We start from the raw sequence: 26,617 nt of genomic DNA, 5'->3' as shown, positions 1-26,617 counted from the left end.
CCCTCAAAGTGGCTTACAAAAAGATAAGAAGCAGTAAAATGATGAAAAATTCCCAGCTGTACTTCAAAACATTAAAAAGTTAAAATATGAGAAAAGATTTAAATTACCTCAACTTTCTAAGCATCTGGGTAAAGGTAAAGGGACCCTTTAGAGTCAGTTGTGACTGACTCTGGGGTTGTACACTCATCTTGCATTATTGGCAGAGGGAGCTTCCAGGTCAGGGATTTGAACCCCCGGCCTTCTGATCAGCAAGCCCTAGGCTCTGCGGTTTAACCCACAGCGCCACCTGCGTCCCTAAGCATCTGGGTAGGCTTATCTAAACAATAATGTTTTAAGCAGGCACTGAAGAGGAAAGGCAAAGGTGCCTACATGATCTCAAAGCCAGGGTATTTATTATGTGGCACCTGTGGTAAAGGTAAAGGGACCCCTGACCATTAGGTCCAGTCGTGACCGACTGGGGTTGCGGAGCTCATCTCGAGTTATTGGCCAAGGGAGCCAATTCCACCTACTGAAGCAGTTGAGTGGGCATGTGTGGAACAAGGCGATATCGTAGGTAAACTGGTTCCAAGTTATTTCATCATGTGAAACCCAAATGTTATCCCAGGTGATGCAGAGCAGACCAACTTTAACTGCCTTATTGTGAGTACTAGGTATCTCCCTGCATTGTTGGTATATGGCCAGACTTTGCTCTTAAATCTCTTTTTCTTTTGATAAATTCCTTTAAACAAAGACACCCTGCACATTCACTTTCCTTTATTTGATGCATACAAGAGCATTTAAAATGCAACTCCTACACCTCAAATTCTATCAAATGTAGTTTACCCTACAATTCCCAGCATCTTAACAAATTAGTTCCCCATGATTTTCTGGAGGAATGAAATGTGTGCTTTAAATATCTACAGTAGTGCATACAGTCAAACCTTGGCAACTGTCTTTTGGTCTAGTTTTGCCCTGCTGTAAAATGGGACTTTGGGAATGCTTGATATACTTAACCTCTCGGTGCGTTGATTTCATAGTATCACAGAACCGTAGGGTTGGAAGGGACCCTAAGGGCCATCTAGTCCAACCCCCTGCAGTGCAGGAATATGCTGCTGTCCCACCTTGGGATCGAACCTGTGACCTTGATGTTATCAGTACCACGCTTTCACCAACTAATCCATAATTTATTTTATGGATTTGCGCGTCATGTTTTAATGTTAACACTTCTTTATGATCTTGATACTGCTAAATGGCGGCGGCGGCGGCGGGGCGAGTGTGAAGGGAACTCTTCGCATGCTCGGAGGCGCCTTTGGGAACTGTAACATGGCAGCTTCTGTCGCTCTTTCAGGCAGCGAACATTTGCTTTTGCTGAGCGAAGAACGGAAGGCACTCAATGCAAAGATTAACGCCACATCATTTCCGGTCACCGTCTGACCAGGGAAGAGGCGATATTTATGGGGTACTAGGAGGCTCGGAGCTCAAACTGCCTGCCTGCAGCAGGCGGATAACTTGTCTTTCGAGGAGCGCGTAACAACGCGAAGAATCTCGTTACTCTGTTCTGATTCGGTTGTTTTCCCCCCTTCTGTTTTCGAAATCTATATTTATCTTTATAGTAGTTTTAGCCCCGCATATCCTTCATGTGGGAACACGGAAGCGAGTCTTAAAAACCGACTCTTTTAACTCTTTACCAGGGAAAAAATAAATAAAGCGCGCCCCGCCCTCCTTCCTCCTTCAGCCAATCAGAAGCCCGAGCGCCGAGTCACAAGGGGCTCTCAAAACAAAGGAGGCGTTGCCTTTGTACAGTACTGAGTGCCGCGGCCGTGAGGAGGCGTCGGCCTTGGTTACGCGGCCGCTTCGGTTGCTAAGGGCCGAAGTCTCGCGAGACTCCTTTCACTTCTTCTTCTTCTTCCTCCACCCCCCCCCCCCCCCCAGCACTCTCTTCTGCTCTCACAGACATTCAAATATGGCGGCGCCAGAGATGGATGAGGCGCTGATGCTGCTCGCAAGGGTCCCGCTGCTGGAGGAGCCGCTCCAGGAGCTGCGCGCTTTGCGGCTGTCCTTACTCGCCGTGCCTCTCAGCGCTCTGCGGGAGCGGCGAGCCGAGCTCCCCTTGGCGGGACTCTTCACTCTCACGGCCCGCGGGGGAAGGTGAGTGGAGAGAGATCGGGCATCTCTTACTTTTTATTAAGCCGCCTCGGGTCCCTGTCAGGGGGGGCGGGGTATAAAACAAACCATTGCGGGGGAGGGAGGATGCCCGACACGGAGAACGCGTGTTGAGATTCCTATACTGCAGGGGGTTGGACTAGATGACCCTCGGGGTCCCTTCCAATTCTACATATGTATGATTCTGTGGCGCTTAACAGACCCAGCCGCCTATTTAAAGGTGTGTGTGTAAAGGGGTGTGTGTGTTTCTATTTCTCTCTCCGTTTTTGTTTATTAGATTTTGTCGGTTGCCCCTCGACTCATGAATCTGGGCCTAAGTTGCTCATGTTTGTTAATTTCAGCAAGTTTGTTCTCGAGTAGGGCCAGCTCTGGCGATAGCCTGTTGTCTCTGAATTTCAGGGGTGTGGGTGGGGGCGAGGCGGGGACGGGAGAGGGGCTGGGGTGGTAAAGCTTAAGTTCTTTTATTTAGTGTATGCTTGGGGTTTTTCTGTCAGCATCACTTGGGGAAGTTCTCTTTCTATTCGCTTATATTTCCTTGGTGGTGAGAGAGGTTGGGGTGGTCTAGGGTGTGGTTGATCGTCTTTGGCTGGCTGTAGTGGGATTTGTTTTGTGTGTGGGTGAGGGGGTTGTCGGGTTAAGTTAGCCATATTGAATTGTATGCTGTCAGTGGGTTATGAGCTCTTTCTCGTGTGAGTGGGCATTGTTGTCTTGGAAGATGTTCACTAGGTCAGTTCTGGGGTGACTTCTAGTACATACCTTTTTAGTTATTTTGCTTATTTCTGGTATGACCGCGTACACTACTTTTCTGACTGGGTCCTCAATTACTTGGTTTGGTGGGATCTGCTGGTTCAGACACAGCGTATGTCTGAGAAGGCCCCACGAGGGATCATGGGGAGGAGGTGCGAGGAAAAAACTGTTGTGACATTGATTTCTTGGGCAACTTGGAAGGGCTGTGGTGGGATGCAGAAATGGCAACCTGGAGCCCCACCGACCACTTAACTGCTTTCTTCTCCAGCAGCTTGGGAGCTTTTTCTGAGACATTTGTGGGGTATGATAGCATCTTTTGTCGTCTGAGCATCTTTATCAAGATGCTAATGAATCTGCCCACCTTTGATCAGTTGTGCTTCAAGGAAAGCTTACCAGTCCTCTGATTCTTTAATATTTTCCAGCCCAGATAGATGTTAACCAAAGAATCTCACAATAGTCATCTCCTTGCAGGAGCAAGGAAGCATAGGAGAATCAGATGCACCACAAGAGCATCTTGGATGGGATGGCTTTCAAAGAGGGCTAGACAATTGCATGGAGGAGAGGCCTATCAAAGGCAACTAGCCATGATGACTATGCTCAGCCTCCCCTTTTGGAGGGAGCAATGCTTCTGAAAAGCACTTCCTGGAAGCCACAGAGTCCCCAAACGTGTTTCATAAGCACCCCTTCCTTCTCTCTGCCCCAGTACCTGAGGGTCATTATGTCTCTCCAGGGATTTGGCCAGAACAAAGTATATGTTGGGGAAAGGCTCCCTCCCTGCAAAGAAAACAGAGCAATCAGCAGGCTCCTGGCTTCCGGTCATGCTAGCACCAGTCTGGTGCATGAGGGTGGGGGACATGGGAAGGAAGCATTCCTATCCTATAGGTCACTCAACTGGCATTTCCACCTACCTGAACTCTGAGCCTTCCCCTCGGGGTCCCTTCCAACTCTACAATTCTATGATGCTATGTTTTAAAGAGCATCCAATGTGCCTTTAAAGCACATGACTTCCCCTGAAATGATTTGTGCCATTATGGCTTCCCTCTCACAGACCTACAATCCCCAGACCCCTAACAAACTACAATTCCCAGGATCATTTGGGGGAAGACATCTGGTTATATTAGAACAGGGATGAAGAACCTGCAGTTTGCTCACTTCCATTTCCTAGGAACCAGGAATGGGAAGCTCAAGTGCTTCTAACAGTATGGTTATAGGGAGCAGCGTGTATAAAATATTGAATGTAATAGGGCTATTAAGGTAATTGTATTAGAATTGCAGTATTATGGGAATGTTAAGGGGGGAGGGGGAAAGAAAAAGTGTGGAATTCTGGTATCTGAAGAAGTGTGCATGCACACGAAAGTTCATACCAATGACAAACTTAGTTGGTCTCGAAGGTGCTACAGGAAGGATTTTTTAAATTTTGTTTCGACTACGTCAGACCAACACGGCTACTACCAACCTGTAACTGGAATTCTGGTGGCGAGTGATGATTGGATGAGAATTTGAAAGGGGCTTTGAATGCAAGGCAGTTGAGAGTCAGTTGGGAGCAGTGAGTTCTGGAGCAGGTGGTTGGGCAACTAACTATTCAGTTTAGGATCAGGAGTCTAGTCGTCACTTTTGTAATGAAGCAACATATAAGATAAAGAGAATTTGAGGCCATAAGCTCAGGTACACACGTCATCCTACAATCATTTAGTGAACCATCCATACAGTCTCCTTTAGTGAGGGTGCAGTACCTAGGATCTGGACCAAACATTTTTGCTCTTTTCTACTTTCATAGGTACAGAATCTGCAGAATCTTAAGAGATATAAATCCGTGTGCTAGGTCAGCAAAGCCCTTCAGAAATCAAGAGTGTTATTGAGTTCTTGTGCAAGTTTCACTTCAGGATTTTTAAAGGAAAATTAGAGATGATTTTGATGAACTTGAGAAACAAGCAAAAGCCCCCTTGCCAGATGTTAACTACAAAACAAGGAGACAAAGAGTGAGGGAATGGCAGATAAATGACGGAAGTGCACCTGATGCTTTAGACACATTTTCTTCAAGAGATAAGTTTAGGATAAAACCCTTTACAGTGGTACCTCTACTTACGAATTTAATGCGTTCCGAATGCACATTCGTAAGTCGAAAAAAATTGTAAGTCGAAGCAACCCTATCTAAAAATTCGTAAGTAGAAAAAAATCCTATCTAAACTGCATCCAAGATGGCGGACGGAGCTCCGTTTGTAAGTAGAAACATTTGTAAGTAGAGTTATTCGTAGGTAGAGGTACCACTGTATTCCTATATTAGATGCACTTGAAGCCAATTTAAAAAGAAGAAGTACTGTGTACAGTGATGTTGCACAATTGTTTTTTTCATTCTTGCTATTCTGATACCGGTAGCATCTAAGCAAGAAATTCAGCAAGGTGTTGAACTGTTGATGGAAGCATACCCAGAAGATATTGACCTGAAACTTATTAATGAACTTTTGCACTTTCACTTGTACGTGAGCGCGAATTCTTACCTGAATAACAGCAGCTTGTATATACTGTAACCCAAGGGAATACATCTTTTTGCATACCTTCAACTGTACATAGATATACATGTCATTTTCAATGCTATACATGTCATGTTCAATGCTATATAAGTTACTTACATTTATAATCATATTGTACTACTTTGGCTATGTGTTTAATAAAATATTGAATTATTGCATTGCGAAAAGCTAAGATTATGGTGAAAAGTGAAAAACATGAATTGCAAAAAAACTAGAGCTTACAGAACAAAACCGACTTCAGATATTAAATCAGCATTGAAAGAACTTATAAGAACAGTTGAAAAAATCTCATGCAACAGAAAATGAAAAAAAATGCCCCCCTTACAATCAAATGGTATGTACATTTTACATCTTATGAATAAATGTACACGTACATTTTATGAATAAATAAGATTAAAATAGTATAAATAAATAAATAAGTGCTACAAGATAATAAATGGAAGTAAATGACTAGCCACTCTGAAACCTCACATTATTATAAACAAGAATATCACAGATTTTATTTGGTGCCTTTAAAATTTTTGGTGCTGAATTAATAAGCCTGGACAGGGTGTTAATGTACAGTGGTACCTCGTGTTATGGACGGGATCCATTCCGGAGGCCCATCTGTAACATGAAATGCCCGTAACTCGAAGTGCTGTGCAGGCATGCGGTGCGATTTGGCACTTCTGCGCAGGCGCAAGCGGCGAAATCCGGAAAGAATCCATTCTGGTACTTGTGGGTTGCCGCGGGACGTAATGCGAAAAGATGCAACATGATGTGGACGCAACACGAGGTATGACTGTACTCTGGATACCATCACAGAAAGGGGCCTCGTTTCTTGTACTGTACTTTCTTACCTTTCTTTTGAATCACTAAGTCCCTTGAGTGGGTTTTGGTAAAGAAGCAGATACCCACGTATTAAACCATTTGTTTTTTGTTTTTTTTAAAAGCCTTTGAACTAACTTATTTTTTCCCTTCAAAGCAGTGAGCAGATCTCTCTATGTGTTTCCATCCTGGAGCGGTTACTGCAGATCATGGATCCCTTGTATGTAATCCAAAACTTTGGTGAAGAACTTCAGAAAGGGCTCTTCCATCCAGATAATTCAGTCAAAATTCTAACAATAGCTCAGGTATGCTTGATTACTTGTCTGCTAAGATGACATATTTGGAGATTTTTATCAAGAAGGAGGAGATTTCTCCTGTCTTTTTCTTATTTATAATGTACATACATATACATTAGGGCTCTGCACAGGATTTGGTGAGTCCTAAGCCAAATCAGGCATATATGGAAGGCTTTGGATGGGTTGTGTGAGGGGCAAGGGATATCGCGAAGCCCCTCCCCTCCTGAGTTCCAGCCCAGACCCGAGCGAGGCTGAAAAGAAGGAAAGCTCCAGCTCAAGTGGGGAAACAGGAAGTGGGTTCCAAGGCTCTGGCAGGGAAAGAGAGCCATCGTCCCAGGTGGGACAGGAAGGGGAAAGGAAGGGGGGCAGGCCAGTCCCCCCAACTCCGGAACTTCGCAAAAGGCGTCGGGGGAAGAGGATGGGTCTCCCCAAGTTATTATGCTGGCGCAAAACGCGCCAAAAGCCACTTGGAGGTTCTGATTCAAGCTGAACAGATGTGTCTTTGTAAATAGCACTGCCATTAGCACTGTAAATACTCAGCACCAATAAAACCATAAAATGCAGAGCTGTGTAGAGTCGTTACTCTGAAGTAGCCTTCTCCAGCCACCGTGACAGGTTGGGACACATCCATGGATTGCTGTGAGTTGGGTTTAATGGCCCTGAGCAACCTGTGACTTTCAGAGGACATCAGCCAGGAGGAAGAACCAGGCCAGGGGAGCAAATCTTAATGACTGGTGTTCAGATCGTGAATTTAATAGATTTATATTTGCTAAGCTTGCATAGGAATAAAATAGTTCTCAGGATAAACCATTCTGTGGATGTTGTTTTTAGATGATCCACACACTTATTGCAGAAGCTGTCATTGGGTGATACAGCTTTTTTAAAGTACTCCAGGTAGTTTCGGGGGGGAGGGGCAGCTTTAACTTTTTTCAATCCAATCAGTAGATTAGCAAAAGCGGTTTGGGGCATTGGCATTGTGAGCCCTGCTCCTAGGCTTCTTCATATAGAGGGAGTGGATAAAACTCCCCTCTGTCTGTATATCACTTCAACAACAACAACAACAAAGTGAGAGGAGCAAATGTTTACCCCTTCCCTTCAGTTTAGTTTTATTCTCTAGTTCCTTAAAATGTTACAGCTCTTCAGCAACATTTTCTTTGTTTGAAAAGGCTGGTAGTGGGGGGTGGGAATGGAATGAACCTTTATTTAACTACTGTACTTAAACTTGCGCACTGAGTAGTTGTTGGAAACTGCCTAATGCCTTTCAACATCATGTTGAATCTGTAGGTTGGAAAGATAGTTGAAGATTCCAGTGCTGCTAGAGAAATCCTCAGCACTCCTGAGTTGCTGAGGCAGGTCATTTATTGCATTGCTGATGAGAACCTAGCAGTGGCAAAAGAGGTAAGAGCTTTAAACTGGAGCCAGCTTAACAGCAGCTGGCTACAGAGCCTTCAGCATAATCATCAAGTGGGTGAGGCTCCTCTGATGTCAGCGCAAAACTGAGCCTTCAGCATTATTGCCCCAGCCATTTTTTGGGGGGGGCAGTGCTCTCACATTAGAGCTTTACCAGCTGCTTCTGTAGGAATTTTTAAATGCTTGCTGAAGGCTTTTTGTGCTGTCAGACTTATGCAGATAATTAAGGGGGGGTGTAATAATTAGCTGGTGATCTGTGATTTTAATTTTTTCTGGTTTTTGTATAACTGATCTGATACAGTGACATTGTGGTATTTTAATTATTTTATAAATAAATAAAATGCAGGCTTGCAAATAGGCACTTGCCTGGTTGGCCTTGTTGAGCAAGGATTCCAGGTGACCTGTCAGGGAAGGTTTTGTGAATCAGGGCAGCTGTTGCCACAAAACAGACAAACTCTTCTGATTACAAACTTGCAAGTTTGTGTATGATAATGTGCTACCTCATCTGACTTCTTTTTATAGTTTTTAAAAATTGATTTTTAATTTCAAGTAGCTAAACATTCCTATACAAGGAATGAAGAGCTTTGGAGTTGTACAGAAAAGAAAGCAAAATAGTAGCTGATGGTTGTAGTTTTAGATGTTCCAAAAAAGGCAGTCAAATGAAAGTGCTTATCCATAAGTTTCCATGAGTCAATGGGGGGTGTAAACCATGTTTGATTATCTTAATCAATTAATAAAAGGATACTGTATCATCTAGAAGGTGTGCATCTTTCCTCCTCCAGATCAATATTTCTTTAGTGAAATGGTTAATTTGTCCATAAGCACAGTGTCCCATACTTGCGAAATCCAGGCTTCAGAAAGATTTGTATTTAAAGTTTCCCATTTTTTGCAATCCCTAATCTGGCTGCAGTTAATAAATGGAGGACGATGTCTTTATTAGTTAGGTTGTTAATCTGACCAGTAAAATAATATAGGGCTGTTTTTTGGTTTGGCTGTAGCAATTATCCCCTCATTTGATTAATTGTTTGAAAATCTGTTTCCCAAAAGGGAATGTCAGATGTTGACATTTAGAGGTAGAATTCTGCAACTGAAATTTAAGTGTCTAATTCTGCTGTCTATTTTTCTCCAGTTCACGTAGCCATTCCCCTTTGTTTTCTAGGCCATCATGTCACTGACAAAAGTAGCGCAAACTGCAGAGAGCTTGGAGGCACTGCTTGCAGGCAACTTTCTAGTTGACTTGAAAAATGTCATGACCAGGAGTGACATTGTTCGTTGCCGTGTGTATGAGGTAAGCATTCCTTTTCCCATAGTGTCCTAGCTGCCCCTTTAATTCTAATTCATTGGGTGGGGAGCCTCTGGCAGTTTTTGCCAGCCATGCCAACTTGTCACTTGTCTGACAGCATGTGGCATCAGATGTGGAATAGCCACAGCTGCCAAGAAAAGATTGGGAATGCAATCTCCAGCTGTTATTGGACTACAGCTCCCATCATCCCTGACCACTGGTCCTGCTAGCTAGGGATGGTTAGAGTAGTAGACAAACAACAGCTGGGGAACCAAGTTTGAGAAATACTGAATTAGGAGATTCCCAAGGGCCAGATAGAGAGGCATTTGGCTCTTGCCCTGGACCTAAAATTCCCTGCCCCTCAAATTAAGCAGAAGTACAAATTGGACTAATAGCATTAAAGTTCACAAGTTTCTGTGGAGTATTGCTTAGAACAGGGGTAGGTAACCTAAGGCCCATGGGCCGGATGCAGCCCAACTGCCTCCTCAATCCAGTCCGCGGACGGTTCAGGAATCAGTATGTAGATTCCTGTAGTAGAATGTGTCCTTTTATTTAAAATGCATCTCTGGGTTATTTGTGGGCATAGGAATTCGCCCCCCCCCCAAAAAAATAGTCCGGCCCAACACATGGTCTGAGAGATGGTGGACCCGGCCCACAGCTGAAAAAGGTTGCTGACCCCTGGCTTAGAATCACCTGGGTGAGTCTCTGGACCGATCTGGTTTTACATTAACACTGGCTAAACTGGGTACAGTCTTCCTCAATTTCCCTGGAGGTTTAAGTGAGTTTGTTATCTTACCTATAGTTATTTTTATTATCATAACACTGGCAGCTCTCCCATCCCATTCATTCCCATGGGAACATGATTGTCTTAAAGCTTATGTTGGGTTCACGTTGTCTTGTCTCCATGCCTAATTGCATCTTCCTTCCTCAAATGGGAGACACTCATTGTGAAGAGCTTGTGCCCTGATACATGTTGCTAATAGTCCCATTGGCAGTTGCTCTAAATAATGTGATCTGAGCAGGTTATGATACTCTTTTGCTGCCTACAGGGTATGGTTGTACCCTGAACAGTTTGATCCTCAACTGGAGTTATGAGGATTGACTTGGTCCATGGTACCAGGCATGGACAAGACAGTAGTCTGCCTCAAAATGCCTGCATCCTGCCTTTGTACCTCACAATGTGGCACACAAGGTGACTCTCAGAAGATCATGCAGTAAAATATAAACAAAAATAAGCAAAAAATATGGATGAATGAATCCAGTCTCTGTTCTGTGTCAATTTTCTATGCAGTCAGTCTTAAGTCCATTCCTTCCCATCTTTGCACTAATATGTGACCTTTATTATGGAAAATCCACATGAAAATCCTACAAGGTGTTCTGAAAGCTGCTATTAAGACCCCCCCCCAGTCTTTTTAGTGTGCTGGTACAACCACCAACACCTGAAGGGGATCACACTGAGATTGCATGCCCCCTCTTTATGAATATGATTGTGTGTGTAGATGTTGTTTTATCCACTTGTGCTGTATTTATTTTTAATAATGTATTATTTTTAAATGCCATGTTCTGTAAAATAAACCACAAAAGACCAATGTTTATTATTGCTAATCCTTTAATGTGAAGTTATGATGCTATGAAATAAAACACATTTATTTATATAGGTAAATAAACAATAGGGATACAGATGCCCCTTGGAGCAATTGGACACTATGAGGAACATTGTTCCAGAGTGTGGAGGTGGCAGTGGCCATCCCCAGAGGCCCGTGATATATATTGGTCATGATATATGATGTTGATTCCTTTTTAAGTCCTGTTGCAGCCACCACAAGGCTTGTAGCTATGACTTGAACGTTGCTGCAGCCTCATTCAGTGAGTGAAGTTATAAGTGGAGCAAGCACAATTTCATGCATGAATGGCATATGGTGTGTGTTCATTGTAGGTGTTCTGTTTTTTAAAAAAGAAATAATTCTCAGTGTCCTTTTCTCTTGTGCTTCTGTCTTAGTTGGTTATCAATATCTCCTTGGTGTCGGCAGATTCATTGAATTACTGCGTGAACAGCGGATTAATATCAGAGCTGATCAGGGAGCTGACGGGGAATGATGTTCTTCTCAGGTGTGTGGCAGAAGCAGTCTTATTAGATTGTTTCATATTATGTAAGGCTTTGGGAGTGATTCTGCTGCTATTGAGTTAGTAGAAGGTTTTATTTCTTGGCATGCCATAGTTTTGAGAGTTGTGCACATTTTGTGCATGTACCCAAACCCTGCTTGCTTTGCCTCTTGCCTGTCTCTGCCCTGATTAATACATTCATACTTCGGATTCAAAAGCTGACGCTGCAGAAGAGGCTGGAAGCTGTGAATCCTGGAAGACCTGCTGTCTTGCAGGCCCTTTTCCCACTTGGTCTGGGAGGGTGGAGCCCTGACTGACTGACTCCAGCTACAAAAGCGGAGATTGCTGAACAGACTCTAGGGCGGGGGTATTGTTGCTGTTACCGATACTAAATTTTGTATCTTTACTTTAGATATCATGATTTATATGGAAATAGTTTGATTTCACTGTGTACACTTTAATGTTTATTGTTTATGGTTACTTTTTGTTATGTTTGTAATATTTTTTATACAGTGGACGCTCGGGTTGCGAATGTGATCCATGCGGGAGGCACGTTCGCAACCCGCAGCACTGCGTCTGCGCACATGTGGGTCGTGATCCGGCACTTCTGTGCATGTGCAAAGCGCGATTTAGCATTTCTGCGCATGCGTGAGTGCCGAAACCTGGAAGTAACCTGTTAGAGTACTTCCGGGTTCGCGTGGAACGCAACCCGAAAAGACGCAACCTGAAGCGTCTGTAACCTGAGGTGTGACTGTACTTGTAAGCCGCTTTGAGCATGGTTTCAACTTAAGAAATGTGGCATACAAATAAAATGATTGATTGATTTGATCCAGTGCTTATGTGCTGGAGGAGCAAGAAAGTAGCCCTCCTTTCCTTACCACGCAGCTCAAAATATCTCAGCACAATGGTGGCGCATCATGCAGGGGCTTTCTTTGCACAGTTTTTCTTCCTCTCTTTATACAATCAGAAACTCAGCATGGCTAAGAACCAATTGATAAACTATCACAAAAAACACATAATTTAAACCATAAAGTCATAACAGTGATTCAGCAGTGAATAATACCAGTAAAACTGCTCATAAAACTAGTTTTACCTCATTATTACAAATGCATGGCTAGTGTAAAAATACGCAGTACGTCCCTTCCACCTCCTACTGCTCAGACATGTCTCAAAAAAACATCAGAGGCTTCAGAGATGAGATGGCACAGTTCACTTAGTTTGTTAGACTGAAAGCAGCTGCACTTGGGCTTCTTGAGCTGTCAGCTTAGTAGTCATTTTACCAGGTTCCTATTTAACTGGGAGGCTTTATATCTGAATATGCTTATAATTTTGCCTTCTTCTTTCCTTTTATACTCTGTCCTGGTTTGTAAGCCTGAGGGCAGGGCCTGTGCCACTTAAAACAAAAACAAAAAACCTTGGCACAGTACCTAGAAAGTGTTACCAGTTAATTAAGTAGTATTCCCCTCCAGAAATTACTCAGTGATGGACTGTTTTGAGGATGAAAGGAATCTTAAACAATAGACCTGCGTGTTCTGTCTATGTTGCAGAGCTACGTGTATAGAGATGGTGACCTCTCTCGCCCGTATTTACCATGGACGCCAATATCTTGCCCAACAAGGAATCATTGATAAGATTTCCAACATAATCATCGGGGCTGATTCTGATCCCTTCTCGAGCTTCTACTTGCCAGGTGATTTAAAAAGTATTCCTTCTTGGCATGATTTTACTTTGTCTGGTTTTTTTAAAAATCACTATTTAGTTCAGGGACGGGCAGCCCATGAGTCAGATTCAACCTCCTAGGCCTCCCTCTTTGGCCTTCCAGGCTGTTTTCCCCAAACTGTGCCTACCTGCCCCAGACCGAACAACAGCAGGTAGAGACATAGCTAGAGCATCCCAGAGGAAAGCATGTTTGATTGTAACCCTGGTGACTTTGAGATAGAAGGCATTGGAAGAATAGTTGCCCACCCCAATCCTGGACTTAACTTTACTCTGACAGGTGACATGGTACTAAAAACTTGTCTGCTTGGCATGTAAAACAAAACCTCCCGGCCTTGACCATTTGTTCCTTTTTGTTTTTGGTAGGCTTTCTCTTCACTACATGCATTGCTTGTGCACAATGTCACAGCCTATCTTTATTTCTCTTTCCAGATGCTATGTTCCATGTGACCAAACTCCTGTTGTTTTATTTTCTGGTTTTTTCAGGCTTTGTGAAATTTTTTGGCAACTTGGCTCTTGTTGACAGTCCTCAGCAGATATGTGAGCGATACCCTGCATTTGTGGAGAAAGTATTCAGCATGGCAGAAAGCCAAGACCCAACCATGTTTGGCGTGGCAGTGGACACACTTGGGATCTTGGGGTCAAATGTGGAAGGGAAGCTAGTGTTACAGAAGAAGGGTCTGTACAACATTTGTGTGTATGTGTAGCTATAATCATATCAGCCTGAAGAGTTTGTCACAGGAATGTAGGAAGGCTGTAAATGTACCCTGCATAATTCTGAACTTCAGTTTGAAAGGTTTGATTGGAAGTGGGAAAATGATGCATCTCAAGTACAAGGGTTGCTAATGAATGTAATAGTCTCTGGAGGGAAGGATAGGGAATCTGTCAGCCTCCAGGTGTTGCTGGCATTGGCCATGCTGGCTGGGACAGATGGCAGGCAGAACCTTATTCAATGCTGCTATTATCATGGCACAAGCAGCTAGGCTGGGGAGGGAGAGTCAAAACATGGTTTTAAACCTGGTTTTAAGATCTGGAGCCACTTTATAGACAAACTGTGGTTAGAGATTTTCTTGTTTTAGTTGTGGCTCAAGCAACAGATCCATGTCCACAGGCAAAAATGATTGTTAATTCAAGATATTACTGTCCAAAGCAGATGGAGAAATAGTCTGGTCTCTCTATAAGGCAACTTCCTATGTAATGGAAAGGTTAAAAAAAAGTTTGTCTTCCCAGGGAGTAGATTTCATCATGTGTTAAACAGAATAGGACATCAAGCAAAGAATGCCCGGACAGAGCTGAGAGTCCGGTGTCTTGAGGCAATTTCATCTCTTTTGTATCTGCAGGTAAGTTTTATGGAATTGAAAACATTCTGTTTCTTATGAAAAATGGAGCATTAAGGTTTGAATCTGCCCTTGGAAGAAAGCAATAACAATTGGGTGGCTTTCTGCATTTATGATATCCACTAGTGATGAGTTAAAGCAAGAGAACTATAACACACATCTTTTCTGACTTGTTTGTCAGGCTTTCAGACTTACCAAAAGTATGAACAAAAATTAAGTGCTTTGAGAGTTTATTGAACATTATGGTTCTGTATAATACCTTTAAAAGATAAATAAATAGTTAAAGAAAAAAAACGTGTTTCCACTCAACTTCAAACATTTGTGGACAGGACAAATCAGTGTCTGAAATGTGCATTTACAGACTTGCTTAAAAGCAGAATACCTTTTAATTATGCTGCCTTTGTTATAACCTGTTTTTGCAGGCATGGAAGTTTTGCACATTTCATGTGTGTAGGTGGAGTAAATTGTAGGGTGGCTTGAGGATGATGTGTTCCTCTGACCTAGGCACAGCCAACGTGGTGGCTTCCAGATATTGGACTACAACTCACATCATCCCATCCACACTTTTGGCCATGGTCTGATGAGAATTGAGTCCTACAACATCTGGAGGTTACCATGTTGACCACCCTTGTTCTGCCCTTCAAGACAGTAAATTATCAGTTGCATTTGCAAACTCAATTGCTATATTTCGCAAACAGCAAGACCAGCAGACAGAAGACCTTCTGGGCATGACAGAATCCTGGTTCTCCTCTCTGTCCAGCCAGCCCTTGGAACTCTTCAGGAGCATCAGTAACCAGCCCTTCCCTGATCTCCACTGTGGTGCCTTAAAGGTCTTCACTGTAAGTGCTTTTTCACAACAGAGACCTATCTGATTCAATGTATCGAATAGTCCTTTTGAGAGAGCTTGGGAACCACAGCACTACTACCCAGGCCCATTGTTTGAGTTGTCTAGTCCAGGCACCCCCAAACTTCGGCCCTCCAGATGTTTTGGACTACAATTCCCACCATCCCCGACCACTGGTCCTGTTAGCTAGGGATCATGGGAGTTGTAGGCCAAAACATCTGGAGGGCCGCAGTTTGGGGATGCCTGGTCTAGTCCTTGCAGATTTGATGAAATCCTGTATGGGACACCAGACTTTGAGGAATCTGGAGCTCTGCTCAGACTCTACCATTCAATTGATTTAAATGTGAGATAAAAGCAGAGCTGAAACTGAATGAACTGGCAATAAGTAAATGGGCTGTGGGAGAAAGTCTTGTGTCTGCCATAGGCATGCAGGTTGCCTTCAGTGGTAAGGGTGGGAAACTGGTGGCCATCCAGATGCTGTTGGACTCCCCCCCCCCAAATCATCCCTGGCTATTGGCTATGCTGGCTGAGGCTGAAGGGAATTGGAGTCCAACAACATGTGGAGGGACACAGGTTTCCCATCCCTGAGCTAAGATCCACCCCAGGATTTCACATGATTAATTCTGGCTACAATTAGGACATCCATCTCTGATTCCTCTTTGTCTGTGTTCTGCCCATGGTGAAGGTGAGTTGAAGTCACCCAGGCTCTAGATCAGTGTTCCCCATGAAGCGTGTTGGACTTGTTTAATGTTTTCTGAAGAAAATCAAGAATGTTGCTATGATGGATTGTTTGTTCTCCTCCAGGCTGAATTGCTGTTGGTGGTTTTGTTTTGCTGCTGCTATATATTACTTTTAAATGGTTGTTTTAATAAGAGCACTCACTGCCCTGGAAACCCGAATTTTTGGAACAGAAGGGCTGGAATAATGTCTTAAATCTTTCTCTTTTGTTAATGCTGTAGGCCATTGCTAGTCAACCTTGGGCCCAGAGGATGATGCTCAGTAGTCCAGGCTTTGTGGAATACATCGTAGACAGATCAGTGGAACCAGACAAATCTTCCAAGGAGGCCAAATACGAACTTGTGAAGGCTCTGGCCAATTCAAAGACCATCGCTGAAATCTTTGGAAACCAGCATTACTTGAGGCTCAGGGCATACCTGCGCGAAGGGCCTTATTATGTCAAGGCTGTTTCGACCACAGCTGTGGAAGGAGCTGAATAACATTGGAACAGCTGCTCTCTGGAGATAATGGACTTCTGGATACGACTTCGCTTTGGATGTGGAGGGGGGAAAATATCTGAGGAAGAAATTGGTTTGGTCATTTTTTCCCCTGCATTTCTAACTCAGAAATTTCACATAGCTGGGAAATAATGTTGAGGACCATGTTAAGGACTATGCCAGTCATGTTTAGCTTTATTTAAGAGTTTGGATGCTTAGTCAGCAGCTGGCATGGGGCCTACAAATCATGGGATCCTTTATAAACAGTGGTTTTTCTGCCTTCTGTTAATTCCTCAGTGAGAGATGCATTGTTAACATAGCTGAACACCACAAGGTTGCCAGACTCCTAAAAGTGGTGAAAGCAGTGCAGAGGTGTGTGTGTTTTCAGTCTTTTTGCCCTGATCTTAAATGCTTTGCCTGTACTTCATTGGTGCTTCCTCCAGCATATAAACTGCCCCAATTGTTGTTTACAGGAAAGGTGAGCAAACCCTTTAACATATTGCACCTGTGAAGGGCAGAGGGAGAGATCTGGGTGCTACAGGTGTCAAATGGGATGGTTTCTGGGTTGTTCCAATTCAGATTGTAGTGAGGAATGCTCCCTAACATAAAATAAAGGTTGAATTTTGAGAAGGCTAGATTACGATCTCCTGGCATGCTGGCTCGTACAGGAAATCAGGAGGATTTTCTCCACCATGTGCAGTGTGAACTGGTACAGCCCAGTAACAAAAATCACATGACTGGGGGTTATTATTATTGTTATTGTTATTACTTCTTATCCATTTTAAGCTTTTCTACCAAGTGCAGTAGTGTGTTAAACAGGGACACCACCAGAAGGTGTTGGCTTGTAGTCTTAATTGTTAACAGCAGCTGCAAAGACACAAAAGTTAGTATGACTAAATTTCAAAGGGTAAAATTTCCTGCAGAGGGACCAAAGCTTTGAGGTGAAGGGATCTGGGTTTATTTTCACCACTACCTTCATAGGTTGAGCAATTTTTCTCCATCCCATGCTATTTAGAAAAATCAATCCTTCAGGACTTCCTGAAGGGGGAGCCTATCCAATATCCAGGTCTGTCACAGCTCTCAGGAGCTTCCGGTAGAGCTCTGAAAGTCACTATTAAATGGTGTTCAACAGCAAATTTATTTGCAGTCTTATTTCTGCAGTCAGATAAAGGGAATTAATCTCCAGAAACTCTAGAGTGGAATGTCCGCCAATGAGGGATAGATAAATCCTGTTGGGTGAGTGATCTGAGAGTGAGAAAGAATTTCAACACTGGCCCAGGCAGCACTTAAAATGCTGAGATTATTCCAGTGAAAAGACCTGCCGTTCCCCCTTTCCTTCTGTTTTTTAACTACCTTTGAAACTATATAAATTAATTCAGAAGTTATTTACACATCAGTTTAAGTGCTCATGTAGAATATGACCTGGGGACTGATTTAAGTTATTAGTGAAGGTGCTTGCTAGGAAATAAGCAGAAAGTATGTTTTGAATTATAAATCAAAATATACACAGACAAGAGATTCTCTCTGAGAGGTTTTCTCTTGGGCTTGTTCTGTGGTTTCTTTGAGCCCCTGCTATGATTTATGTCACTGGAAAGAAAAATGACTTGTGTGGTTATATTAGTACTGTTTTGTGAAAGCTGTTTCACACTGCACAGCCAGGATGGGGGACACTTAATAGGTTCAATAATTTGAAGTATGTCTGCCCAATTTTGCGTTATGGCTCATTTTAAATAAAGAAATTTAGTTGACTATTTTCAGTCTGAACAGGAAAATGATGCTCTTAACATGAAAAAGTGTCGGCAGGACAGGAATACATACGAAAACACAGCTGGTCAACTAGTGATTCATTCTGAGAGAGGAGAATTCTTTGAAATTTAAGAGCAACTTTACACAAAGAGCTACAGTTTTAATAAAAGAGAACTGATTTGCTCAATTGACCCAGAGGACATTCTACTCTAGGGATGATAAACTGATGCCCTCCTAGATGGTGTGTTATAGCTCCCATCATCCCTGTCCATTGACCATGCTGGCTGGAACTAATGGGAGTTGGCCTCCTCAACCTCCCCCAGAGGGCTGCGCAAGATCCCCAGTTCTAATCTTGCTCTGCTTCTGATAAGTCACCTACCACAATCTTGGTTCCCTAGATATCATTGGACTGCAGTTCTCATTCCTCCTGCCTATTGGGGGATACTGGCCTAGGCTGATGGGAGTTGGAAGTCCAGCAACATCTGAGGACCCAGGGTTGGGAAAGGCCGACTTACCAGATGCCACTGAAGTTTGCAAGAAAGTGTAAAAGCAACAACAGCCTCCCCTGGTCTTGATTGTCTGTTACCTTAACGTACTTGAAAAGGCTAATAAGTGGTGGATTGGTCTATCCTTTGATCACTGATATTGATGGAATATGGCAGGGAGGAGAGGTGATGAGCTCCTGACTATTCAGTGTTTGGGTGGGTAAAATCATCTATACATGTCCAAGGAATACTGTGAGAGCTGGTTGCTGCCATGTCTGGCTGTCACATTACCATCCACACCAGTGCACGTGAAAACAGGTTCTATCCATGCACAGATGCATCATTTAAAGAACTTCCATCCACTCGTGGAGTGGACTAGTTCACATGACCTTGTGACTCCTGCTCATGTTCTGTGAGTGTTCATCATCTATACTCCTGTTGTGTGCATGTTGTAAATGGGAAGTTCAGAATAGAGAAAAACTTACGCAAAGCACAAGTAGTCAGTGGAATTCCTTGCAACAGGATGCTGGCCATGGCTCCTAGCATAAATGGTTCAGCAGAGAAAATCCATGGTTAAAATCAAACTTTTTTGGGTCAGTTTAATCAGCAAAATGGAGTGCCTCATTCTGTAAGGCATCAACACTCAGGTGTTTAAATCCATCCAGGTATGTCATGATTTTGCAGGATACCAACCCATAATACGTTTCTAGTACAGTGCAGTCCTTGCCGTTGCTGATCTCCTCCCATTCTTGGAGCAGCTGGGTATCTCTTGCTGTAGAGGAGGTGAAAATGAACTTGTAGCAGCAGCGGTTGTAGCGAATGTGCTTTTCCCCAGAAAATCGAGAACTGTGAGCAGGCACCACACCAGCTGCTTTGCTGCAGAGTCCCACAAAGGCCCCAGGAGGCAGTGAAAGAGGAACTTCTCCAGAGGTTACGTAGATCTTCCGAGCCACATCCTGTGAGATGACAAACGCAGTCGCACTGCAGTAGTCGGGATAATAATTTTCTGGGTATTTTTGTTGGGAGACAAAGCCATGACTTTGAGGGTCTCTGTTGGGTTTCTCTTGATGAACCAGCCTCCCAAGGTAAATGTCTTCGGGATGGGTTCTTAAGTTGAGCAAGTACTCGACCAAACTTGGGAGGTTGATGAACATCATCTCATCTGCTTTGAGAATGAACCGGGCCCTGGAGCAGAATGTTATGGCCCACTCCACAGCCATCAGTGTCTTCAGTGTCTGGTTCTCTACAGAGTCCAGGAAGGAGCCTTGAATGAGGTCCTGATGCTTCTCCATCTCCTGGACTACCTCCAGCTGGGTGCCTTCTGAAGAGGGCTTGCCTAACACAAAAAAAACGAGAGTACCATAACCCCTGATGTGTGTCTGGTTGGCCCATGTTTCTCTAATGGTGTTGCGCCTTGACAAGTTTTCGGGGCTGCCAAAGACTAGGACAAGGAGGAAGATCTCTTGGTTGGAGCAGGCCTCTGATCTGCTAGCTACATAAGACTTGGAGATATTGGCCTTCAAGGGGGTCATATCCAGCTTCCGTGCTCTCTCCCTGGCTTCGAGGACCTTCATGTCTGTGTAGGTGGTGGGGAGTGCTCGCAAGAAGTATTCTTCCACAAGATCGGCTCCGAAGAACAAAATGTGGAAAAGAACAACATTAAAAAGAATGAAGCACCACTGGTGGGTCCTTAGCCGGCAGAAGATAAGCTGCAGGGCAAAAAAGAGGAGAGGTTTAGTGTCTGCTTCCTCTTCAAGAGTGTGTTGTACAGTGATACTTCCACCACCACCATAATAATAATAATAATAACAACAACAATAATAAATAATTTATTATTTATATCCCGCCCATCTGGCTGGTTTCCCCAGCCATTCTGGCCGGCTTCCAACAAAATATTAAAAATACATTAAAATATCAGTCATTAAAAACTAAACAGGGCTGCCTTCAGATGTTTTCTAAATGTCAGGTAGTTGTTTATCTCCTTGACCTCCAATGGGAGGGCGTTCCACAGGGCGGGCACCACTACCGAGAAGGCCCTCTGCCTGGTTCCCTGTAGCTTTGCTTCTCGCAGTGAGGGAACCTAAGATGTGAAGCAAAGTTACCTGGGTTTTGCAAAGGTGCAGATGGAATTTGGATTGCTCTGCTACTTGCTGAATATAGTGAGAATCCAATGGAAGCATCCAATTGCTTCTCTCAGTGAGGGAACCGCCAGAAGGCCCTTGGCGCTGGACCTCAGTGTCCGGGCAGAACGATGGGGGTAGAGACGCTCCTACAGGTATACTGGGCCGAGGCCGTTTAGGGCTTTAAAGGTCAGCACCAACACCTTGAATTGTGCTCGGAAACGTACTCACACTCAACCAACTCGCATCCTGCAACCATCATCTGAGGCTCTTCTTCATGTGCCCCCCTCTGAGTGGTAAAATGAGAATGGGCCTTTTCTATGGTGGCTCCCAACTTCTGGAATGCTCTTCCCAGGGAGGCTCACCTGTTGCCTTCATTGCACATCTTTAGGTGCCAGGCTAAAATGGTCCTCTTCTCCCAGGCCTTTGGCTAATTTAACAATCTATGGTTTCTTAAGCGGTGTGTGTTTGTGGTTTTTATTACTATGTTATGCATTTTTATATAGTAAACCGACCTGTGATGCTTGGATGAAGGGTGGTATAGAAAGTTTATTATTATTATTATTATTATTATTATTATTATTATTATTATTATTATTATTTAATAATAATAATACACCCTCCTCTCATAGTTGTATATGGACTACTTCCTTCTGCTGTGATCCTATATGAGTGCCTAATATTACCAGGCACGTTCTTCTGCCTGCAGTGTCCCCCCCCCCATTCCCCATAGTAGTTCGGTGAAAGAGCATCAGCTTTACATGCAGCAAGTACCGGGTTCGATCCTCTGCATCTCCAAGAAGGGCTGGGAAAGTTTGCTGCCTGGAGCCCCTGAAAGCTTATGCCAGTTGGTGTAGGTGATACTGTGCCAGATGGATAAATTATATTCTGCATCATTCTTATTTTCACATGCATACTAAAGCCATGTGCTGTTACCCTCCTTTGGGAGAAGAGTAGTAGGTTTTTAAAACATAGATTTATTTTAAAGAAATTTTTGTTTGGGTTTCTTTGTTGTAACAATTTGCAAAACACAGTTATCCAAATTTTATATTTTACAACCCCCACCCTCCCATCGACTTCCCCCATCTTCCCTTTCTGGTTTATTACATTACTTGTTATCTTCTGCATGTTAAATAATTATACAAGTTGTTGCGCTGTCTTTCTTCATATCCTACTTAAATAAAGTTGTGAATGTTTATTCAAAACCTTCCAGTGAGTCCATCTCTTTTTGTTGCTTCTGTAGGTAAGTTGTAAAAGGTTCCCATTTTTTTAAAAAAAGTCACTATTGTCCTTTTCATGTAATTTGTCTGTTAACTTTGCTAATTCAGCGTAGTTCATCAATTTTTCTTGCCATTGTTCTTTCGTTGGTACTTCTCCTGTCTTCCAGCCTTGGGCTAGCAAAACTTTTGTTGCTGTTGTAGCATACATAAATATTTTCCATTTTTCTTTTGGCAATTCTTGACCTGAAATACCCAGCAAAAAAGGCTTCTGGCTTTTTTACAAATGTCATTTTAAATATTTTTTTCAATTCATTATAGATCATTTCCCAACAATTCTTTACAACTCTACATTCCCACCACATATGGTAAAAAGTGCCTTCCTTCTCTTTACATTTCCAACAGTGGTTTGATCCTGTTCTATAGATTTTTGCCATTTTTACCAGTGTAATATACCATCTATACATCATTTTCATGTAATTCTCTTTCAACAATATGCAGTACGTGAATTTCAGATTCACTTCCCATAATTTTTCCCAATCTTCAAATTGTATATTATGTCCCAGATCTTGTGCCTATTTAATCATTACTGAGTTAACCTCTTTGTCTTTAGTTTCCCATTCTAATAATATATTATTGTATGCTTTCTTTAATAATTTAGAATTATCCTGTATAATTTCCTTTTGGAATCTAGAGATTGTATAACTAAATCCTTTCTTATTGTCTTCCTTAAAGATCTCATTTAGTTGTCTGTGATGCAACCAACTTTGAACATGTTCTTTTAACTCTTCATACTCTTTCAATTTTAATTTTCCTTCTTGTTCTATTAATAGATCTCTGTATGTAGGCCAAATTCCTTTCTTGCTTAACGGTTTAAGAAATGAAGCTTCAATAGGAGATAACCACCAAGGTGTTTTTTGTTCCAATAGATCTTTATTTTCCCCCCATACTTTTATTAGCGACTTTCTTATTATATGATTGTGAAATCCTTTATGTATTTTCCCCTCCCATACCACAAATATGCATGCCAACCAAATCTGTTACCGTGTCCCTCTAAGTCTATTGCATCCTCCTTTTCTAATTTGATCCAATCCCAAATCCAAGTAAGACATGCTGCTTCGTAATAAAATTTAAGAGCGCTTCTGTGCACGCACGCGCTGCGCAGATCGCTTCTGTGCATCCGAGCACCGTGGAACCCGGATGTAAACACTTCTGGGTCCGCGGTGGTCAGAAACCGAAGTGGTCGTAAACAGAGGTGGTCGCAAACCAAGGTATGACTGTACTCAGTACTATTTTTCTAGGGAAAAAAGTGCTGGAACTTGCCGTGAACACCTCCCTTGTTCTCTTAAAATGCCAATGGCACCCACTTGAGAGATGCCATAACTAAGTTCCAGCTGAAAAAAAGCCCTGGTTGTAATATGCTATTTCTACTCAGTCATGTCCATTACTTTCGACGAGTCTATTCTAAGTTTGGCCCATTAATTTCAATGGGTCTACTCTGAGTATAACTTAGATACAATCCAATGTATTTTTGTAAGCAATTTTCACTAATATATGCATCATCAGGCAATCCTCATTTTGTGAGGGGTTTCATTCTAGACTCCTATGCATGTCAATGGAGCATGCATAAGCCTCCTCTCATTCCACCTCTTTTCATGACATTTTGGGGCTACACCTGGGTTCGGTGTGCATGTATGTAATGATGCTTAAATGGGGAGTTGCCTGTATATGCATTTTTGTACTCATTATTTGGCTGGAGAAATGCATTTCAAAATTTGGAGAAATATGAGTGTCAATGGATGGTTCTGTTTTTGCTCACATACTGTTTCAGAAAGGTAGGTTTGCCTTTAAATGCAAACCAAATCTAATTTCTCCCCATTTCACTAATCTACAGTATCATTCCAGAAGCCATGATGGATGCCCCTGGAAGAAATGATGTGTCCTCAACTCTTGGCCCCACCAATTACTGTAGTTAAAAGTTTTCAGTGCAAACCTGTATCTATACTTAAAAGTATGGTAAGTCCTGTTGAGGTAAGTAAGTGGTCACTATGACAAAATGTTCTGTTGTATTTTTCTTTTGCAACCGACCTAGTAAGGGTTAACTCAGACTCCAGGTTGAACTGACTGAACATTCCATGAGGGGAGGGGCGACTGAACGTTTTAATGGAATGGGCAGCCATTTTGTCAGTTGAGAGGGTGCTTGGGAGCGGGAGTGTGGTTGAAAGGAAGGTCTGTGAGAGAAGATTTAGGTTAGGTATTTGTGAGGTTATCAATTATATGATTAACAAAGATATTACCACTGAAACTAAGCTTGTTCACAAGAAACCTTGATGCAACCATTACGAACTTAAGCATATAAATTTCCATCGTTAAAGTGCTAGTCATAAAGTCGTCTGTGTTATTTTCCAGCAAAGGTACATGAAACTCACTTGTGTAGATACTCTTTAAAAAGACAAAACTTCCTTCAATAGTGGTGTGGTTAGTTTGTGTCTTCGAGGGGCACTAAAGGGGCGAAATAGGCAGACAGACCCAGGGGGTCACAAAGTTACCTCAGGGGCAGAGGCAAGCCTTTACAGTAGGGGATTTCTAGTGGTTGAACCCCTTACACTGAGGACACAAGGGATAGTCTCGTTTATAGCCTAGAGGTTAAAAGGGGTACCTGGTCACGTTTATGCTGGAAGAGGACTCTCTTTTATTTTAAAAACCCATGAGTGCTAGAGGGTTTAAAGAAAGGCTAGAGGGATACGTGGGAGGTTTGATTTACCTCAGAAATCCCTGTTAGTTCTTTTAATAATTGAGAGGTCGAAGTTATAAGACGAAAGGGAAGGGACCTTCGTCGCAGTCACATATTCCAGTTCAAGCTGATTACAGATTCAAACAGATGTAACCCTAGTATTCACCCTATATATTTAGGGAAGGGGCAAATTCAGAAGTGCAGGGTCCCCTTCATGATAGTTATAGCCATGCCCCTTCTAGGATTATGCAACTTTCTTATACAATCTTATACAACAACAACAACAATTAGGGCTGCATTGCAACACTCAATGTACATCTCCATGTGTTTGTCTTTCAGCTCAATCCACTATTTTATGTGTACATACATGGGCAAATGATTGGGAGTGCTCCCAATATCTTCTTTCGGAAATTCCATTGTATGTGACGGAACTTGCACCCTATTTTCTTGAAACTGAGGTGCCTTGTGTTTTCAGTGTTCCCAAATGGAACACTCACCCTTTTCTGTTTGTTGGTAGGGTGGCTCTAGGACACTGGAGATAGGGAGCCTTTAGCCATTTTGCTGCAGAAATAATAACACCCCTCCAACCCTGTGCAACTAACTGTGAACCACTACAGCACTGGCTGTAGTTCAGTGGTAGAGCACCTGTCTCACATGCGAAAGCTCCTGGGTCCAGCCTTGTCTGAAACCCTGGAAAGCTACTGCCAGTCAATGTGGATCAGCCTTTGCCAATCCTGTGTCCTTCAGATGTTTTATATTACAACTTCCAGGAACTACAGTCAGTATGTGTGTGTGTGGGGGGGGGGGGGGAGAGGACTGATGGGGTTGTATCCCAAGATATCTGGAGGGCAGTGAGTTAGATGGACCCAATGGACTAACTCAGTATAAGGCAGTTTCTTAGACTGGTATTTTGCGTAGCAGACCTGCCCCTCCGTATTGCACTGATGTTCAAGTTAATTTCATGTCTCTCTTCACTTTTAAAGTGATGTTTAGCATTTGGAACAGTCTTCATGTATTGACATGGTAGTCCAGGAGGCTGTCGATAAAAATATAGTTCAAGACTTACCTGCATGATGCTGGTAGGTTATGCTTGTATCTTCCAAGCCTTGAAGATCGTGTGCAGTTTTGGATAGATAGGCAGTATTTCTGCACTTGAAGCAGTGTTGGGCATGTAGGTCCAGCTGGATAAAGTTACCTCTGTGTCAACAATCAAGTTCGATTTTCTTTTTTCCATTCAGCTCTGGCTCTGAGCAAAGGAAATGTAATTCCAGAGGATGGTGATTGTATTACAGTGGAATCAAAATGAGCCAATTATCCTTCTGTACTTCATTAATTTCTGACACTAAGGGAAAAAATGGGGCTGTGCAAATGTGATATTAAAATGTATGAATGACACTTCTTCAAACAACAGTGTCATTATTGTTGGAGGTACTTTATAAAAATGAATCTCAAATATGCTTTCTTAGGTAGAATACAAAGGACTTCAATTAAGCAGAACTTCATCTGTAAGTTTTTAAACAATATATATCAAGTATTTATTTTTGTTAATGGGATCTCTTCAATGAGTCACATAGGGCCATAGAATTGCAGAGTTGGAAATGACCACAAGGGTCATGTAGTCCAACCCCCTGCAATACAGGAACAAAAGCTAAAGAATCCCTGACAGATGGCTATCCAACTTCAGTTTAAAAATCTCCAATGAAGGAGAGTCGACCACCTTCCAGGGAGTCTATTCCACTATTGAACAGCTCCAAACATCATAAAGTTCTTCCTAAGGTTTAGAGAAGACTCCCTGGAAAAGACCCTGATGTTGGGAAAGATTGAGGGCACTAGGAGAAGGGGACAACAAAGGACGAGATGATTGGACAGTGTTCTCGAAGCTACGA

The 26,617-nt window shown here is 42.8% G+C and overlaps 3 protein-coding genes across 4 annotated transcripts in view; 2 read left to right on the top strand and 1 right to left on the bottom strand.

Moving 5' to 3' along the window:
• Positions 1–21,980, top strand: part of C5 (complement C5) — a 187,088-nt gene extending 165,108 nt beyond the window's left edge. Inside the window, exon 42 of the transcript XR_009557030.1 lies at positions 21,966–21,980. The gene's annotated coding sequence lies outside the window, so the exon portion shown is untranslated. The remainder of the gene's footprint in view (positions 1–21,965) is intronic.
• PSMD5 (proteasome 26S subunit, non-ATPase 5) lies at positions 1,931–21,653 on the top strand. Of its 2 annotated transcripts, none has more exons than XM_035113411.2 (10): positions 1,931–2,127; positions 6,388–6,532; positions 7,808–7,921; positions 9,093–9,221; positions 11,215–11,324; positions 12,866–13,008; positions 13,521–13,712; positions 14,265–14,374; positions 15,070–15,210; positions 16,175–21,653. In XM_035113411.2, exons 1-10 carry the CDS (start codon positions 1,943–1,945, stop codon positions 16,430–16,432), a joined length of 1,527 nt encoding a protein of 508 aa, XP_034969302.1. In that variant the 5' UTR covers positions 1,931–1,942; the 3' UTR covers positions 16,433–21,653. The 2 variants fall into 2 exon arrangements, with proteins under 2 accessions (XP_034969302.1, XP_034969301.1); XM_035113410.2 differs by having other exon boundaries at positions 6,385–6,532.
• On the bottom strand, positions 19,260–25,803 carry B3GALT9 (beta-1,3-galactosyltransferase 9). Its single transcript, XM_035113656.1, has 2 exons — positions 25,798–25,803; positions 19,260–20,369 (listed from the first exon to the last, which is right to left on the bottom strand). Exons 1-2 carry the CDS (start codon positions 25,801–25,803, stop codon positions 19,260–19,262), a joined length of 1,116 nt encoding a protein of 371 aa, XP_034969547.1.
• Positions 25,804–26,617: the final 814 nt, after the last annotated feature.

The sequence above is a fragment of the Zootoca vivipara genome, chromosome Z (assembly GCF_963506605.1).
Source record: "Zootoca vivipara chromosome Z, rZooViv1.1, whole genome shotgun sequence".
NCBI classification, from domain to species: Eukaryota; Metazoa; Chordata; class Lepidosauria; order Squamata; family Lacertidae; genus Zootoca; species Zootoca vivipara.
The sequence above is the reverse complement of the archived record's forward strand: the minus strand, read 5'-3'. Positions and strand labels throughout refer to the sequence as shown.

Excerpts from the sequence above, each read along its gene's own strand:
- PSMD5 (XM_035113410.2), top strand. The coding sequence starts at position 1,943 with ATGGCGGCGCCAGAGATGGATGAGGCGCTGATGCTGCTCGCAAGGGTC. Across the intron at positions 2,128-6,384 it reads CTCACGGCCCGCGGGGGAAG|CAGTGAGCAGATCTCTCTAT; the intron begins GTGAGTGGAGAG and ends TTCCCTTCAAAG. Across the intron at positions 13,009-13,520 it reads CTCGAGCTTCTACTTGCCAG|GCTTTGTGAAATTTTTTGGC; the intron begins GTGATTTAAAAA and ends TGGTTTTTTCAG.